The sequence below is a fragment of the Myotis brandtii genome, unplaced genomic scaffold, assembly GCF_000412655.1.
Source record: "Myotis brandtii unplaced genomic scaffold, ASM41265v1 scaffold49, whole genome shotgun sequence".
Classification (NCBI taxonomy): domain Eukaryota; kingdom Metazoa; phylum Chordata; class Mammalia; order Chiroptera; family Vespertilionidae; genus Myotis; species Myotis brandtii.
In genome coordinates, this window is record NW_005368707.1 from 6,306,328 (window position 1) to 6,323,805 (window position 17,478).

Here is a 17,478-nt window from a genome sequence, read left to right on the forward strand (position 1 = left end):
CCTATGGGGGGGCTGGCAGGCGGGGGAGGGGGGAGGGACCCAGGGAGGTTGGCCAGTCAGCCCCCTAATTGGGGCCTATCTAGGGTGGGGCTGGCTGGCCAGGGGGAGGGGCCATGGGAGGTTGGCCAGCTGCGGGCAGTTGGCTATGAGAGCACACTGACCACTAGGGGGCAGCTCCTGAGTTGAGAGTCTGCCCCCTGGTGATCAGTGTGCGTCATAGCGACTGGTTGTTTCAGTAGTTTGGTGGTAATGGTTGCTTAGGCTTTTATATATATAGATCATTATGTATTTTCTAAAGTCTTTATCAAAATCTGACCTCTCTTCTTTCCCAGTGAATTTACTTATTTAACAAGGGTGAAGGTTTATGAGGATAAATGTCATATCATAAATTCATAAATTTAACATTTTTACCATCAAGACCAGTTGAAAGTGGGTAACTGAAACTGTGGAAAGCAAAACCAGGGGGAAGGGATACCACTATATATCATTTTTTTGTATGGATCTGCAACACATACAAAATGTGGAATGCTAGATGGAGAATCAGAGGAGAGCCCCAAATAATGGTGATCATCAAAACTGCCTTGGGCACCAGGTGGTACAAGTATTGTTGGGTATGGAAATACAGAAAAAATGATTTAGGACTCCCGCTCTCACACAGACAAGCACATAAGGGACCACAATGGAACATGTAAGTGGGTTCTGGTAGGTGTAAGCCAACTGTGTGAGCCTCAGAACCAGGGTGTCATTCTGTCTGTTTGGGAGGCAGTTGAGAAAGCCTTCAAAGAGAAGGAAATATACCAAGTAGGCCCTTCAAAATATAAATGGAATTTTGCCAAAGAGAAAGAATTGGGAATAGTGTCCCAGGAAGCGGGAGGCAGGCAGGCAGGACTTACCTGCCAACTGACTAATGTGGTTGCGTGAGGGAGATGTCTGTATGGTGGGGTGTGTTTGTGTTGGGAAGATGGGTCCAGTGGTAGAGGAGCTCTCAAAGTTGGAGTCAGGTTGGGAAGAACTTTGAATGCCCTGGGTAACATGCAAAGGAGTTAAAACTTTATCCTGTGTAGGTGTGAAACCAAAAAATTTTAAGTAGGGTAGTAACATAATCAGATCTTTGCAGTAGCAGGTAGGAGAGAGAAGGTGGGAGGTGGGCTTTCTGGGGCAGAGGAGTCAGGAGAGAGTCCTGGAAGGAGTCCACAGTGCAATAACTGGAACTTAAACCAGAACAGTGGTGTAGGGATGGAACAGACAGGCATTTGAGAGACTTTTTAACAGAAAACCTGAATATACTTGATGATGGAAATGAGAGAGAGGAGTGAAATAGGGTGTGTTTCTGGATCAGTAGAAATGAGAGAGAATAGAGGAGAGAGAAGCTTTGAGATGAAGATACTGTGTTTTACTTTGGTGATGGTGCTCTTGAGAGGCTGGTCAGGAGATTTACCTAGAAAGACCCAGTAGGCAGCTGGAAAGAGGAGATTTGCACATGAGAGAGATTAAAACTTTGATAAAGGTTAGGGGGCCATGATGAGGTAGGTGGAAACTGAAAACAACTGATTTTCCAGCGGGAGGGTGTGGAATAGGATGAATGGAGAGCTGAGGGTGCAACCTTGGGGATCACTGACGTTTGAAGGAAGAGGAGCGGGTGGCAATGGAGAGAAAATGGTGGAAAGAGAGAACTATGTCATAGAACCAAGAAGAAGAGAGAGTTTTAGGAAGGAGGCCAAGACTTTCAGATGCCACACAAAAGACCAATAGGATGAGCACAAGAAAAAGCCATTGGAATGAGCAGCTGGGAAATCCCACCTCATAGGGGCCCAGATTTCCCGATTCCTGTCAAGTGGTGGTGGGGAGAAGTCAGACTGCAGAGAGCAGGGGGCCTGGGCCGGTGGAGCCAGCCACCCACAGGCTGCCATTTCAATATACAAATGCAATTCAGTCTGGCTGGAGGCTCCTAGTATTGAGTTTTAGACACACAGTGCTTGTATTTCAGATGATAGAGTGCAACTTGCTTTGACCTCTTTGTATTTTAAAACTTTGTAATTCTCTGTCCCAGTTTATGTACCCAGGGAATTTATTTCTTTGGGTTGTCTGAAGGTTTTATGGGCTCTCAAATCATTTTTCTTGTTGTCTTCCTTCTTGCCACCAGTCCTCTCTCAGCCTGCCTCCAGCTCCCTATCTCTTCCCACCGCCCACAGAAACACGCCGACGACATCATTTTATTATGTAATAACATTGAAAGTGCCCAAATTCTTCATTCATGAGTTTCTGTTTCTGGTATTTTTAATTAGCTTTCTGGAACAGGGAACTATCTTCTAGTGGTTTCTATGTATTGAGAGAACAATAAGAATTTATGCTAATCTATATCCCCTAGGCCCATGGTCAGCAAACTGCGGCTCTCGAGCCACATGTGGCTCTTTGGCCCCTTGAGGGTGGCTCTTCCTAAGCCTTAGGAGTACCCTAATTAAGTTAATAACAATGTACCTACCTATATAGTTTAAGTTTAAAAAATTTGGCTCTCAAAAGAAATTTCAATTGTTGTACTGTTGATATTTGGCTCTGTTGACTAATGAGTTTGCCCACCCCTGGCCTAGGCAGACCAGAGAGCTTTGTCTTTGGAATGCCTGAAGAAGGTAAATGAACAATGGGTTTGGCTAAAGGAGCAGGTGGATTTGCACACTCAGGGAGGATGGCAGTTCCCCCAAATGCAGGGTCCCCCAAATGCTGTTACCTTCTAGGCATGTGAGGCAGACTCCCAGCCAGCAGTGTGCATCAGTCCAGCTCAGTGTATTGAAAAGGACCTCAGGGGTTATGAAACCTCAATATTCTTTTCTGTCCATTACTACCTGTGCTACTGAGCCTCAGCGTCTGCATCTGTGTAATGGAGGTGATGGTAACTTCTGTGCACTTCTTGAGGTTGTTGAATTGAATTAGTTGATATATGCCAAGGCTCTTTGTAAATATCTAGTGGTGCACAACATCTGGTGCCCCACAGTTATTCATAGATTTTCTTTCTCCTGTAGGGAGGTAATGAGTAAAAGGTTTTATCAGATTTTTCCAATGTGTCTATCTCAGGTAATGCCATTTAGTAGAACCAGGCAGACTTTTTATTTATTTTTATTTTTTACTAGAGGCCCAGTGCACGGATTCGTGGACTGGTGGGGGGGGGGTGCTCGGGCTGGATGGACCTCCGCGCCCGCTGCAGCCCAGCCTTACCCTACAGCTCATCGGGCTCCAGCCCACAGTCTGTGTTGTGATCCCGCAGCATGAAGTAGTGCATGAAGCAGCAGGAGGCCGGGGAGAAGCCTGAGCCCTGGCTGGGCATCGCGCTGCACTCTTCATCCTGGCCTCACTGCGCCTGCTGCTGCCGCAGCTTGGGCACTCAGGGGGAGTGTCTGTGGGAGAGGCTGGTGCAGCTGCGCTCATCAGGCGCCAGCCATGAGCCCGGCATCTGGTGCCTGTCTGTCAGCTGAGCGGTGCTCCCGCTGTGGGAGCACACTGACCACCAGGGGGCAGCTCCTGCGTTGAGCATCTTCCCCCTGGTGGTCCGTGGTTGTTATAGCTACTGGTCAGTCGTCTGGTTGCTTAGGCTTTTATATATATAGATTGTGTTAAAATATGTATAAATAACATAAAATGTACCATTTTAGCCATTTTTGAGTGTTTAGTGACATTGAATACATTCACATCTACACTAATAAAAGAGAAACATGGTAATTGGCGTACGACTGCTACCCTTCCCATTGGCTAATCAGGGAGATATGCAAATTAACTGACAGCCAAGATGGCGGCCGGCAGCCAGGCAGCTTGAAACTAACATGAGGCTTGCTTCCTTCAGTGACGGGGAGGAAACCAACGTTCCCCGCCTGCCTTGCAGGCCTCTGAGCCTGCAGTTTGAACATTGTAACAAATCAGCTGAGCGGTGCTCCCGCTGTGGGAGCACACTGACCACCAGGGGGCAGCTCCTGCGTTGAGCATCTTCCCCCTGGTGGTCCGTGGTTGTTATAGCTACTGGTCAGTCGTCTGGTTGCTTAGGCTTTTATATATATAGATTGTGTTAAAATATGTATAAATAACATAAAATGTACCATTTTAGCCATTTTTGAGTGTACAGTTTAGTGACATTGAATACATTCACATTGTTATAAAACCATCACCACCATTACCTCTAAAACTTTTTATCTTCTCAAACAGAGACTCTGTACCCATTAAACAATACCACCCCCCCTCCCCCCGCCTTTTCCCTTTCTCCAGCCCCTGGAAACCACCATTCTACTTTCTGTCTATGAATTTGAGTACTCTAGGTACTTCATATATGTGGGGTTATACACTATTTGTCCTTTCAATTCTGGCCTTATATTTAACTTAGAATAAGGCCTTCAAGGTTCATTCATGTTGTAACCTGTGTCAGAATTTCATTCCTTTTGGTGGCTGAGTATTCCATGGCATGTCTATACCACATACGTTTGAGCCCCAGCTTTCAATTTTGGTGGGTTATACCCAAAAGTGAAATTTTCAAGCTGACTTTCAGTTTCCTCTCAGTAAAAGATCGGTGAAATATATATTTAAAAAAAATAAAAAGAATAAGGCCTTCAAGGTACATTCATGTTGTAACCTGTGTCAGAATTTCATTCCTTTTGATGGCTGAGTATTCCATGGCATGTCTGTACCACATACGTTTGAGCCCCAGCTTTCAATTTTGGTGGGTTATACCCAAAAGTGAAATTTTCAAGCTGACTTTCAGTCTGAGCTGAGGGACTGTATAATCTTGGCTTTGTGACCCTACTCAGTACCTGTTGATAGAGACTACCAGAGTCACGAGGGGGCACCCCGGCCTTCTGGGGCATGCCCTGTGCCCTTTCACAGGTGCCTCATTGTCAAGCCCCCAGATGCTTAGCTCATGAAGCCCTTTATGGGTCTATGCCCATTGTCCAACCCTCAGCATGGGGTCACAGATGGTACATCCCTCCTGAAGTAAGGGACAAAGGTAGAGAAATTTGTGATCCAGGAGCTGCCTTACCTTGACCTCAGCTTCCTGCAGCAGCCACCAGCAGTGGACCTGATGGCTATCTCTAGTCCCCTCCCATAATGTCATGGTCAAGGAGTAGATTCACATAGAAACCTCACCTCCTGCTCAGGGAAAGAATGATCCACGGAACAAGGAACTTTCCCCTTTGCGCCCCTGATAGCTACAGCTAAGCACAGGACTCCTCTGTTGGCCGTAGTCTGTTACTGCTGCTGGTGGAAATCATGTTCTTTCATGAGAAAAGCATTCCACAGACCCACATCTGGAAGATTGTGACATGGTAGGATTTATTTAGGTGGAAATAGAAGGCTGGCTGTCCCTGGGTTTCCAATGTCCCATCTGCATCCATCCCACTGTAGAAAAAATTCCAATCTTGTCTTCATCAAGCCCCAAACAAAGACCAGTGTCCACAGTTTATGTGTTATGTGAAAGGTTAGTCCTTTGGAGCCTGTGTGGTCAGCCATGGGCCCCAGGTGGCTGCTAAAACTGCATGACTGCTACAGAGAGAACTCAGAAAGGAACAGGGCAAGCGAGTGTTACTGGGAGGGAGAAGGAGAGGGAGAGGGAGAGAGGGACAGAGGGGAAGAAGGGAGAGAGGGAGAGGAAGGAAGGCTTTGTTAGCTGGGATTATATTATCTTGGGCTTGGGAAGGACAAGGCTCTCTTCAAACTAACCAGTCATCAACTCCCAAGCTTTCGTGGGCTTCTGGTGGATCTGCCTCCTAACCAACCTCCTCTTTCCCAGGTTGGGCTGACAGCCTTTATGGTCACTATCTTGGCTCCTGTTGCTCATGCCTCATAGGAAGACCCCCACCCCCACCCCCGTGCGCCACCTTGACTTGTACTGCACATGTGCTTACCTCCCCCTGCCCCCCTGACACCTGCACTGGAGGGTGGGCTGCTCCCTGCATGGGGAAAGGGAGGGATATTAATCCCTGTGATGGGGCAATGCTGCTATCCCCTGGAGTGTCAAGCTGTAGCTTCCTGATTAAACAGGCTTATTCTCCCTGGTTGATTATGCTTAATAATGTCTAGTTCCCTTTGCTACCTTTCTTTATTAATATTTCACCACCTAGCTAACATTACCACTCACACAGATCCTGAGGAGGCAGAGCGTGGGTGGGTGCAGAGTGGGGTCTGCCAGCAGTGGTCCGTCAGAGCTCTGGCAGCTTGGTTGCCACTGCTGAAGGGTTCGCCACCTTCTGGAAAATGGACGTAGTAAGTCCAGCAGACTCAGGAGAGAAACCATTATGGTATCAGCGGCATCAGGGACCCAAGTAGCCAATAGGGAAACAGAATGAATGCATGGATTCCTCGCCCATGGTTTTAGGATCCTCACATGGTTTTAGGTCTGTCATCACTGATCTTTCTTTTCTCCAGCATAGTTCTTGTTCTGCCTCCTGGAGGATAGCAAGAGGCAGCATGTATGTAGTTGTCCACAGTTTCTTCCAGCTTAGAAACCACACTCACTTTGAGATGAATCCATCTGGGTCTGTCCCTGAGACAGAAGCCAGGGGAGAGACAACCCCTGGGTTGCGGAGGAGATGGGGGTGGGGGGGGGAGGTGCCTGAAATTGTATGAATTGGTCTTTTGGGGCAAAAGTCGTTGGCAGTGACTAAATGTTACTGGGAATGTCCTATTCCATATATTACTTTATGATAAATCTATTGTGGGTTTTCATGTATTTATTATTTCATAATTGCTCTTCTGCCTGGTTCCATGTGAGGCCTACGGTACTGTGAGGGGAGAATCCTTCTTTGCCGATTATTTGTGGATTTGGGTGGAATGCCTCAGTTCTGGCATTTTCCACTTGGTTCTGTTGTGGAATGCCTATCTTCTGCCCCTCAGGTTTATGTAATTAGATACAGACCTTGGAGATGGACGGACTTCTCTCGTGGGAGTTAATGTTCCAGTAGGAACGCTGTTCCAAACAGTTAATTGTACTAAGTGGAGTGAATTCCTCTCATTGGAAAGGATTTTTAAAATATCTACTTATCTTCCTTTGACAGATGCATATCCCTTCAGATGGGGAAGGAGAGGGAGGCAAAAGTATGTTGTCCTTGCTTAGGCATCTCTTTGATGTTGACTGAAGAACAAAGGCCCCCTAGGCATGGCTGTTGGGATGACATTGGTCCTTCCAGGGGTTTCTTTTTATGTAGGAGGGGTTGTCCCTCATCATAACTGTGTAGAAACCGCATTTGTTCTCTCTCTGAGGATATAAAAGGAAGTCTAGGCATGGAGAATGACTCAGAGGCTTGTGGTTTTCCTTGACCCGTGTGCACAGGTCCACGTTACTGAGATCTGGAATGAACACTGGAGGACTCATTGGGGGTGTTCTGCCCCCCAACCTAAGCGCATCATCCAGACTGCTGCTGGCAAATACAGGGAGGGGGCAAGGCAGCCAGGGAGGCACTGGCTCTGGGGTTCACTGACCACAGGGGACCTCTCCGGAGAAATGGGCTGTCTGGCCTCAAGTCTTGGTTATGTTTTCAGCTTGTTGCTCTGCCCTTACAGAGTTAAATTTATATTTTCAGGCAGGAAAGTCTATCTCACTCAGGGCATCATTTGTGTCTTTGTTTGGTTGGTTTAATAAAGAAACAAGATGCTTATTGAAGACTTGCATGCCACGCCCTACCAATTAATTAACCCCATGGCGATAACACGTGTGGCACTAACTCACACTTTAGTCACATCCTTACCTGTCTGCAAAAATTTGTTAAGTGTTTGTGAAGTACTCTGAAATTTTCTTGGGATGGAAGGGCCTGAGAGGAATCTAGAAATTTTAGTATGGTCATACTGGTCTACTTGGGTGTGGGGGTGCCGACAGCTTCAGATGGACACCATCTTTCTCGGTAGGAATCTTGCTGGAAGCTTCTCTGTTTGCTCCCAAGTCGCTGCTACATGATGGTCTGCAGGGTAGCAAGTGGCACTGGGAGGCAGCCAAACCCATGTGGACATCCATGTGTCCCTCTGCATGAGGGCACATTTGTGTGTGTACTTCCTTGCATAGAAGTTTGGTCGGGAGTGATGCTGGGTAATAAAGTATAGCAATGCTGGTGGTCATTTGCGTCGCTGTTATTGCTCAAACTTTGGCAGTGGGATTAGAGGAGCCTTTGGAACTCCTAAATCCTGAACTAAACCACTCTTTTTCTCCCTTTTTCTTCACAGTGGGGCATTTTCTGAAGTGGTTTTAGCCGAAGAGAAAGCAACTGGAAAGCTCTTTGCGGTGAAGTGCATTCCTAAGAAGGCGCTGAAGGGCAAAGAAAGCAGCATAGAGAATGAGATAGCCGTGCTCAGAAAGTAAGTCCAAGAGGCACGCCTTCTTCTCCGGCTGCCTTGGGATTATCCATCCCTAATTCAAGGAGGGAGGAGGCTGTGGGCACTGGCCTCCCAGAGTTCAAAGAGGGCGACAGACCTGGCTGCAGGGAGAGGTGGGCTCTGTCAGTGACGACTGAGGCTGACGTAGTGCTTTCTTTCAGGGACATTTTCAACTATGCATTGTATGTATTATATCATTTGCAGCAGTCATTTGCGGTGGTTATTTTTTCCCTAAGATCACAGCAGTCAAGTAGACTTGGTTTTGAACTGAGACCCTGACACTCACTCTAGCGCAGTGGTTCTCAACCTTGGCTGCACATTAGAATCACCTGGGAATCTTTTTAAAATCCTGATTTCTGGGCCTCATCCTCCGGAAATTCTGTTTCTTTGTTACTAATGTTGTGGCCCCACCCCATAACAAAGAAACAGAATTTCCGGAGGATGAGGCCCAGAAATCAGGATTTTAAAAAGATTCCCAGGTGATTCTAATGTGCAGCCAAGGTTGAGAACCACTGCTCTAGCAGGTGACCTTGGGCCAGTTACTGAGCTCTGAGCCTCTTCTGTGAAATGAAGTTGATAACATCTCCCTACATGTGGTTCAGGATGAAGTGAGATGGTGCTTCACAAGTGTTTGTAAAGCGCTTCCAATAACACCTGCTATAGTAAGTCCTCAGTAAGGGTAGCTGCCACCACCACTGCCGCCAGTGTTATCATTGTTGCTTTATTTTATAATAAGGAGATGAAGCTCAGAGATTAATTTGTTCAGTGCCTTGCAGAGCCTGGAGTGCCAGCCCCACCAGTGTTATTTCCATACTCTTTCACGGGTCTTGCACTTTCCGTCACACACACGGCACCCAGAAAGTTCCATACAATTTACTATTGAAGTGCTTCACCTCTTCATTGAGTTTTACTTTTGCTCCCCATGTGGAATAGAACCAAATCAAGATCTCACCTTTAGTAGAACGGCACACACAGAACCATCCCAAAGTGACTGGACCCGCCCAAAAGATGACCTTTCACTAATGTGGTGTCCATCATGATCAAGCCATTCTGTGTCTCACAAAGTTTGGGGGAACAAACCCTTATTTGCATTTGCCTGTTTGGAGTGTATCTGAGCCCTGTGCTATGAAATTTTTAAATAACTTCTATTAATAAAAGATGTTAGAAATATCCTTGAAATTTTTTGGGTTTGGAACCAGCATCAAGCAAGAATCCTGTCCAGATAGGCAAAACAGAATGGGAACAAGCCTTGTAGGGCCTTAAAACAAATGTCACACCCACACATTCTTCCTGAATAAGCCGCCCCTCCACTTCTGTCTCAGGGACCAGCAGTGCCCTTTGCAGGATCCTTTGCTGCCATCAGTACAAACCCAGTGCCACCAAGGTGGTTAGGAGGGTTTGTTCTGTTCTGTATCATGTGTGATGTGTGTTCCGGAACAGATGGGTCTGAATAGCTCTTTAGTTAAGGGTTTTCACTTATTTCTTTGGTTGTTTGGATGGTTTCTAGGTTTCCTGGATTGTCTATTAGGGACCGGGAGAGTTTCAGATTGTCCTTTGGAGGATTGCATGAAATGACTCCATGGAAGAGAATTGAGGAAAACAAATAACATTAGCATCAAGCAGGAGAACACTCTGTTAATGAAACATTTATTTAAATTGCTCATTTTCCAATATGAAATCAGTACTTGGAGAAGAGGGTATCTGCTAGGTATTAAGTTGCTGCCACGTTGCAGATATTGGACATTTTAATGGAAATTCTAGGTGGGCCCAGAGCCTTCTAGAAGCTCTGTTTTGGGCACTGGGGCTGCCCGCTGAGGAATCAAGGATGCTGCCTTTATGTTTATGTGACTCCTTCATTGGCATAGAAGCCACACATCCAGGGAAGTCAGTATTCATTCCCAGTGTTATTTTTCTTCTACACGGGCAGGGGATGTGGAGGTAGACTTCATATGTTATGTTGGTTTACGCCACAGTCATTCTGCTGTAATCAGTGTCTCCACCCTATACCTCACTCAAATAATCACCACTGCCAGGGAGACGGCGCTTGAAACAGTGAGGACCCGGGTCTGGGAGTAACTCACTTGGATAGTTTCACACTATCAGCTTTTGGAATATCTTGAAACATGACCCTTCTTTCAGGAATACAGAACACATACATCATTTCTGAGGGGATAAGAAGGTGATATCTTGCCTGGACTGATTTATTTATTTATTTATTTTGCCTCTACAAATGACTCACACACGTGGAATAAGAGGCAGTTCTATATTGTAAACAGCCGAAAGCAAAGAATCTGAGCTGTAAAGAACCTGAGTTGTTCGAATGCTGGCATTCAAACAGCCCAAACAGAGGTAAGGAGATGCGAGGCAGGCTGGTGTGCTGGGAGCTCCAAGTAGCTAGCTCATCAGACTGGAGCAGAGGGCTTAAGGTGAGGCACAGGAGACCTGAGGTTGGAGAGATGAGACTGGGGGGGGCGGGTGTATACCTTGCTTGGACCTTGAATGTCATTCTGTAGACAGTAGGGAGCCAGTGAAAGGTTTTTGTTGTTTTTTTTAATATATTTTATTGATTTTTTACAGAGAGGAAGGGAGAGGGAGAGAGAGTTAGAAACATCGATGAGAGAGAAACATCAATCGGCTGCCTCCTGCACACCCCCTACTGAGGATGTGCCCGCAGCCAAGGTACATGCCCTTGACTGGAATCAAACCTGGGACCCTTCAGTCTGCAGGCCGATGCTCTAGCCACTGAGCCAAAAAGGTTAGGGCCAGTGAAAGGTTTTAATGAGAGGGCAATGTGGTCAGGATTGTTTCATAAAGATTGCTGTGGCGGAACATAGAAGGATGGGTTGGAGGGGGCAAGACTCAATACAGAGGGGCAGTTAGGAGGCCGCTGGAGGAGTCTGGGAAGCAGCACATTTAAATAGGAGCTATGGGTTGGGATAGAAGAGACAAATATGAATGTGTGCACAAAATTGAATCTGTAGGACTTAGGGATTTGGAAGGAGTGGGAGGCAGTTGACGGGAGGTAGGCTTCTAGAATAACTACCAGGTTTCTGATTGGATAACTAGATCATTGTAAATAGGGTTCCAGAGACCCGCTTTGTTGCACATTCTGCCATATGCCTTGGTCATTTGCATATTTACATGCTATTTTTCATCCAAGTAGGCCCATCTGAGAGACTGCTTGCCCTCCTATGTGCTGAATTTATTGTAGGATGAGAGATTTATGTATTTCACTGGGTTAAAGTAATGTAGCTAATATATCCCTTAAGGAGGTCTTTAGACTTGTTCTGAAAATAGTTCTAAAATGAATCTTCTTGATAAGCAGATACTAAACCCAGCTCAGAGGGAATCAAGAGTGGCAGCATCGTGGCGAGCAGGTGCTGTGTGCAGAGAGCTGCTGCCTGGCTGGCACCCAAGGGCGAGATCTGTGCATTTCCACACAAGCGTTCCCCAGTGGAATGGTTAGCTCCGGTGCCAGGAATGGAGTATGTTATGCGTTAGGGACTGTCACATTATCAGTGTCATATTCCCTAGTTAAATTATAGAGCTTATCATTTCTGTGCTATTATTTACTTAGAGGGCAGACACTATCCAAATCAAATCTAAGGCAACATATATAGCGTTTTTGTGTCTGCATTACATGAGAGGTGGAGAGAGAAGGCTGATGCATAAAGCTGGAGAATGGGGGATGAGAGAAGTAACACAAGTGAATCTAGAGTAGCTGTTTCCCTAATAGTTGGGGTAACTGAGGCTCAGACTAGTTAAAGAGGCACTGTCTGCATGAAACATAGCACCCGAATTCAACACACTGTTCTTGTGGTCACCTGGTAGGCTGCAGAGATGATCTTACTCAGGAAAGGGGCTTGCTTTTAAATTGTGTGCTCTCCTCCATCTGGGCGCACAGGGGAGCCTCAGCTGATGGTCACTGCCTCTTTCTCTCTACATCAGCCCTAGTTGCATATTAACACCATCTGGGATGCTTTTTGGAACATTCTGATGCCCAGGCCCCATCCTAGATTGATAGGAAGTTTTGCAAAGCAAACCCCCCACCCTGTGATTCTAACACATGGCCACATCAGTGCTGGATAGCTCTGTACAACCCTGGTCTCACCTCCCAGGCCTGAAGCTGCTCTTCAGTGTCCAGGAGTGTGTGAAGACATGGACACACAAACGCACCACACATGTTTCCTTTAGATGAGAACTTCAGTCATAGAGGGGGTTGGCTGGATCCCACCATCCCATCAGAGGGAGCAGCTCCAGCCGTTGGCTGGGTCAAGGCTCTCAGAGGCTGTGCTGGGGTTGGTCAAGTCAGCATGACTAGGTGCTGAGCCCACTGTCAGAAGGGGGTCAGAGCTGCTGAAGGTAGCTGAATCCAAGCCCAGGGTTGCGTGTGGCCAGGGTCAGCATGGATGGCAGGAAGTGTGGTGGGCCTGGGCCTTCTGGAGGGAGAATGAATCGAGCACCTTACCCAGGTGAGAGCAGGACTCCGGAGGCCTAGCATTTCTTGCCGTAGTAACTTGGTTCTCTGGTTCTTAGACCAGATGTGCTTCTCTCAGTGCAAACCAGGGAAGGCAGCTATAGCACCCAAAGGAGAGGACAGCCGTTTTGTTTTAAGTTAACAGCCTTCAGAGAAAGGATTCTCTGTAGATGAACTCATTTAAATCTGGCTTGCTTCAGCTCCCTCAGCTTTGTTCTGATGGCAGCCTGGCCCCATTCACTTGTTGAAATCACTGCCAAGTGCCAGTTTATTGTGTGTGTTAGAGAAACATAACGTTTCAATAGAAATTCATCAGTTCAGGGTGAACAAAACCACTTTTCAAAGACTGAAAAGGGCTGAGCTGGTAAAGCGGATACTCGTGTTTCTCAGGCACCAATACAGCTTTTTAAGGAGCGATCTGCCCTGCCTAGGAGATGGTGTTCTAACACAGAGAACTTTTGTCTTGAAAGCTAGTTTTGGAATTAAGGACACAGGCAGGAAATGTGAAGAATAATGATCAAAGGCCATAAATAACAAATAGGGAGGTATATTTTATGGTCCTAGAACCCTCGCTACAAGTTTCCTTCCTTTTGAGAAAAAACCCATGCAATTCAAGTAAAACAGTAAGTTATCTGATCATGGTTACTGTTGTCATTGTGTGTGTGATCAAAGTCAGTCTTGCTGTGCTTGGAGCATATAGGCGAACCTGTTCGAACCAGGCTCTACTGTGAAAGCTTAAACCACAGAGAAGGGCCAACACGCCCTCCAGGAGACCTGACCTCAGAGTCTTCCTTATTTGTTGTGCTTCCTCCTCGTTAGCCCCCTACCTCTAATTCTGGGAGCCCTGTGGATCTGACTCCCAAGTAAGGAGCCTTTCCCTTCCAGGCAAAGGGTACACTCAACGTTTTCAGCTCACCGTTTGGTGGTACTGTTTATTTCACCATAACGGTGCGCATGATGTAAGGAGTGAAATTGGTCTGATGCCAGCCCAGCTTTACAGCCAGAGAGGCTACACTTGGGGCTTCCAGGAGACTTCATGTGGTGCTTTGTCCATAGCGGATAATCCAGGAATATTTTTAATTTGATTTAAGACTCAGAATCAGTGCATTTTTATTCGCTTAATCAATTGCTTGGGCATTGCTTACAGAACTCCAGGAATGGGCGGAAAATAGACTTGGGGGCATCCCTTCCTACAAAATGGGGATGTTCAGATTATCCTGAGCAGGCATGTGGGTTTATCTGTCTGGCGACCACAAACCTCTGGAGCATCTTGTGGTGAGTGTGAAATGGTTGGTGTGTCTCCCTGTGTCAGTCCTGCCTCCCACAACACGATAGAAATGAGAATGTAAATGCATGTCTGATGTCGACCCTCTTGACCTTCATTGCAAAAAGTCACCTTCTTGATGGAATGCAAATTCCTTTCTAATAAGCCTCTGCTTTGTGATTTTGCTGTCTAGTGTTCACTTCCCTGCCCCCCCGACCCCATTTTCAGTTTTGTTCCCCCCAGAAGGAACAGTTGACTCTTGAGCAGGTGATTCAGGCCTGCTTCAACAGGCTCGGCCTCAGTTTGAGATGCCCCCTCTCTCAGGATTCCCCTCTTGATTATCCCTGCCTGGGTGAGACCCCATAGCAGCAAGTTTCCCTCTGTCCTGCCTGACTAGGCTGCGAGGTCTACTTCCTGAGCCTATGGATTTCCTGAATCCAGTCCTGACTTCACTGAAGGCATGGTGGTGAGGATGGATGCCAGGGGAGGTGGGGTGGGCGAAGGGAACAAGCGGTCCTAAGGAGGTGAGAAGCACTGGGCTTGGGCACTAACTAAGCAAAGAGGTGTTAGCGTAAAGAAGAAATCCATGCTGACTTCCCATTCTCTCTGGGACCCAGGGGATGGCGGGTTCATCGCCAGTGTGGGGTGTTCTAGGAGAGGAGGCATGTGTGAGGGGAAGACGATTCTCCCATGGCAACAGAGCGGACTTGAGTCTAGTCTGGCTGTTCCTACCACCTTTTATGCTATATATATGCCTCTGTAGATAGGGTAGTTGAAGAAACAGTGTTTCATCACACTTCTAGAAAGAGTGCCAGCTATTTGCATGCTTATTTCCATGTGCTATCTCTCTGTCTCCTAATCTACCTATGTGTTTGGGAGTTCAGCCGTCGTGTGGATTAGCTGGTAGTTTAAATTCCTCCAATAATATATCTTGGCAAATGTTCTCCCCTTCTATAAACTTACTTAGCTAGTGATTTATACAAATTTCACTTAAATGATTCCAGCAAAAATTTATATCTATCTTATAGCCTAATATTCCTAAAAAATCAGAATAGCTTAGATTGGAGGATCACACATGAAAGATTAAGTATAGGGAGTCCTGAGATCAACTAAGGTGGCAAATACAGAAAAAGAAATAAATATTTAAAATAAATAAATAAATATAAATGTTTCTGCTTCTTCTCTGTTAAACTTTAGGTTGTGTCAATTTTAATTTCTACATGGTTTTGGCATTACTAATATGGGTAGATAAATGATTTCAGTGAAATTTTAGTTATGGCTCATTATCTAGTTTAAACTATGTAAATTGATGAATAAATTTTATTTTACAAACCGGAAGTCCAGGGTTATCATTTGGGTGGTTCAAACAGTTACAATTTTAAAGCTGGGTGGTTCAAACAGTTACAATTTTTAAGCTGTGTAACTAACTGCCCGCCACCCCCCCCCCCCCCCCCCACCCGCCAAGTCAGCTTAAAATCTCCGAGGCCAGAATCTTAGGTGACTGGTCTGAAGTTTTTAGGAAATATACAATTAAAGGAATCATTTCTAAAATAGTAGTTGTATGGAATTTGATAAATGAGATTTATTTTTAGCCATTTTCATTTTTCTTTCATAAATACTTTAAAATTGGTGTTGACTATGTGATTCAGACCTGTGGTAGGTATCACTGGGGAATGTAAATACATGTAAAGATATTTGTAAACAAATACAGTCTTGTGATAGATGTGTTTTCATTTTTGTGAAGGCTACAGAACTGATGTGCTAAATACACACATGTACATATGTGCATATATTATACACATACACATATTTTAAATACATTTCAGGTTTTTTTTAGATCTTTCCAGTGAAGATCAAAAAATTCTTTTTGCTTAATTTACTAAATATGTCCTCACGTTGTCAAAAATCTGCTCATTACCTAAATAAGATAAGAAGGCATATGAAAAACCTTTAAAGTGTTCATGGTAGGGGCTATGCAAATGTTAGCCATTGCTACTCTCATCATACTCTCTCTGTGGGAGAGGTAGGAACAGAAACTGGTCTCCATTTTATGGAAGGAGAAACTGAGGCACAGAATGTGTTGTTTGGGTGAGTGATGGAGCCGGGAGGGGGCAGAGAGCTTCTCATTTGCAGAGGGTTCTCCTTCCGTTAGAGTGCCAGCCTCCCCTTCTGTGAGGCTGCCTAGCCTCCCTCCCATTAGGGTGCCCAGCCTCCCTCCATTACAGAACACTGTTGGAACTTTGGACAATCTTAGAACAATGATAGGAATCTAAAATCATATGACTCCCAATGAATAATAAGAGATAGATGTCAGTAGATATTAATAGATTAGCTGAAATAGCTGCCAATTAGGTAAATTGATAGGCATAACCTTAAAATCAGAATTCAGTCTTTTGTCCCAACTTAGTCACCAGAAACCTACAGCGATTTTTATCTGTCCTTTGAGATTTTAAGTACAGATACTGTCACTGGGACTTCTGCAAGCATTATTTTATTAATCTTCACAGTAAAGCTATGGAGTGGATATTATTATCCACACTAGGGGCCCAGTGCACAAATTTGTGCACCTTGAAAGGACCTGGGAGCTGCAAGGCTGCAGTGGGCACAGGGGTGGGTCTCGGCCCATCCTCCAAGCCCCTGCCTGGCCCCTCCCGCTTCAGCCCCTGGTCTCCTGTCTGCCGGCAGCCCCACTCCCACCACTGCTGTTCCCATGTGCTGACCACATTGGCCCCGCTCGCACCCGCTGATGGTGCGAAGCTATTGGGGCTGGCACCAGCAACAGATGCGAGTGGGACCTGCACTGTCAGCAGGTGTGAGTGGCGGCTGCTGCCCCGATTGCCCCTGAGGTGCAGGGGGAGGTGGAGAAGCCCTCAGGGGTGATTGGGGCCAGCAGCTGCCGCTCGCACCAGCTGATGGCACCGAGAGATCGGGACCGGTGCCGGGCGCCGGCAGCGTGTATGAGCGGGGCTGTCGCTGGCAGTGGGTGCAAGAGGCAGCTGCTGGCCCTGACTGTCTCTCAGGAGCAGGGGGAGGTGGAGAAGCCCTGAGGGACGATCGGGGCCAGCAGCCACCGCTCACACCCGCTGACGGCACTGAGCAATTGGGGCCAGTGCCCAGTGCCGGCAGTGAGTGCAAGTGGCAGCTCTGGCACCAGCAGTGGGTGTGAGTGCTGGGTGGGACCACAGAGTGCGGGAGCAAAGAATTTTCAGTAACTACCAGAGGCTCGCCCCAATGACAGTGACCAGCACCCCACCTTGGTCTGGCGCCCCCACTCACCTGCTTCACCATCCCGCTGCAGCTGACGCCTGCCATGTTCTGCGCATGCCCCCTGGTGGTCAGCGCATGTAATAGCAACTGGATGTACGGTTGTTCTGCCGTTTGGTCTATTTGCATATTAGGG

The 17,478-nt window shown here is 46.5% G+C and overlaps 1 protein-coding gene across 1 annotated transcript in view; it reads left to right on the forward strand.

Moving 5' to 3' along the window:
- Positions 1–17,478, forward strand: part of CAMK1D (calcium/calmodulin-dependent protein kinase ID) — a 412,726-nt gene that overhangs the window by 165,907 nt on the left and 229,341 nt on the right. The window contains exon 4 of the mRNA XM_005876600.2: positions 8,188–8,319. Within this exon, the coding sequence (XP_005876662.1) occupies positions 8,188–8,319 (132 nt within the window). The remainder of the gene's footprint in view (positions 1–8,187; positions 8,320–17,478) is intronic.